Source organism: Bactrocera oleae, chromosome X (assembly GCF_042242935.1).
Source record: "Bactrocera oleae isolate idBacOlea1 chromosome X, idBacOlea1, whole genome shotgun sequence".
In the NCBI taxonomy this organism is placed as follows: domain Eukaryota; kingdom Metazoa; phylum Arthropoda; class Insecta; order Diptera; family Tephritidae; genus Bactrocera; species Bactrocera oleae.
In genome coordinates, this window is record NC_091541.1 from 33,458,415 (window position 1) to 33,459,819 (window position 1,405).

The 1,405-nt window shown below is 49.4% G+C and overlaps 1 protein-coding gene across 1 annotated transcript; it reads left to right on the forward strand.

Annotated features, from left to right (window-relative positions):
- Nucleotides 1-739: 739 nt before the first annotated feature.
- On the forward strand, nucleotides 740-1,405 carry LOC138858204 (uncharacterized). Its single transcript, XM_070112739.1, has one exon. It carries the CDS (start codon nucleotides 740-742, stop codon nucleotides 1,403-1,405), a length of 666 nt encoding a protein of 221 aa, XP_069968840.1.

A 1,405-nucleotide genomic window follows, 5' to 3' on the forward strand; every position in this document is an offset into this window, starting at 1 on the left:
GTACAGAGCAGGCAGGTCTACTAATACTGCTCTGTACCAACTAACTGCTGAAATCCAGAACTCGCTGGAGCACAATGAGGTTGCGATATGTGCTTTCCTAGACATTGAAGGTGCTTTTGATAATGCGTCCCACGCTAGCGTGATCAGAGCACTGGAGAAAAGGATCGTGGAAGCTCCTTTATGCAGATGGATTAAGGCCATACTGCATACTAGGATTGCAGAAACTACGGTGGGGGAAAGCAAGATACGTCTTGGTACTACGAGAGGCTACCCTCTGGGTGGGGTATTGTCACCCCTTCTATGGAGCCTCGTAGTAGATGAACTCCTTGAGCTGCTGACGAACAATAGAATTCGGTGCTAGGGGTACGCCGACGACATAGTTATAATGGCAAGAGGGAAATTTGAGAACACTCTCTGCGACATAGTCCAAAGGGGCCTAAGCCTAACACAGGGATGGTGCGATACGGTAGGATTGAGCATTAACCCGCAAAAAACAACCGTCATCCCTTTCACAAAAAGAAGGTCTCTTCCGGGCTTTAGAATACTATACCTTGGGGGCAGAGAGTTAGAAGTGTCTAGAGAAGTAAAATACTTAGGTATCACACTGGACTTCACCTTGCGGTGGAATAGGCATATGGAGTTAACGCTATCTAAAGCCACAAAGGCACTCATGGTGTGCAGACGCCTGGCCGGCAGATCCTGGGGCTGCAAGCCTAGTATCATCAGGTGGCTGTACACCATGATCGTGAGGACTATTGTTACCTATGGAGCGGTGGCCTGGGCATCGAAAGCAACACAGACTTCGATAGTTCTTCAACTATCGAAGCTGCAAAGACTTGCCTGCGTCTGCGTCACTGGGGCAATGCGCACTTGCCCCACCGCAGCACTCGAGGTCATGCTAGAGCTCCCACCGCTCCATTTAGTTATCAGCCAGACTGCGAAGCATACCATGCTGCTCATGACAGTAGAGGGGTATGGGAAAGGGAAGTTAATCTCGTCTCAACAAATGAGGGCCTTAGAGGACAACACGCCACTAGCCCTTCTTCCAAGAGACGGGGTAACGAAGAGAGTAAACTTTACGAAAAAGTTTAAAGTTACTCTCGGCAGTAAGGCGGACTGGAGCGATTCCACACTCGACCAACTGCTGAGAGGCACCACTATTCAGTGGTACACTGACGGCTCGAAAACACCAGAAGGAATTGGAGCTGGCATTGCGGGACCGCATACCAAGCTTTCCATTCCCATGGGCTGTTTTCCAAGCATCTTTCAGGCAGAAGTACTTGCCATTAGTCAGTGTGCAGTAATAAATCTCCAACGCAACTACCGTAATAAGGGTATCGCAATACTCAGCGATAGCCAAGCGGCGCTAAAAGCGATATCGGCTACGAGACTCGATCGCTATTAG

Bases quoted from the DNA above. Each gene is read 5' to 3' on its own strand.
- LOC138858204 (XM_070112739.1), top strand. From the start codon at position 740: ATGATCGTGAGGACTATTGTTACCTATGGAGCGGTGGCCTGGGCATCG.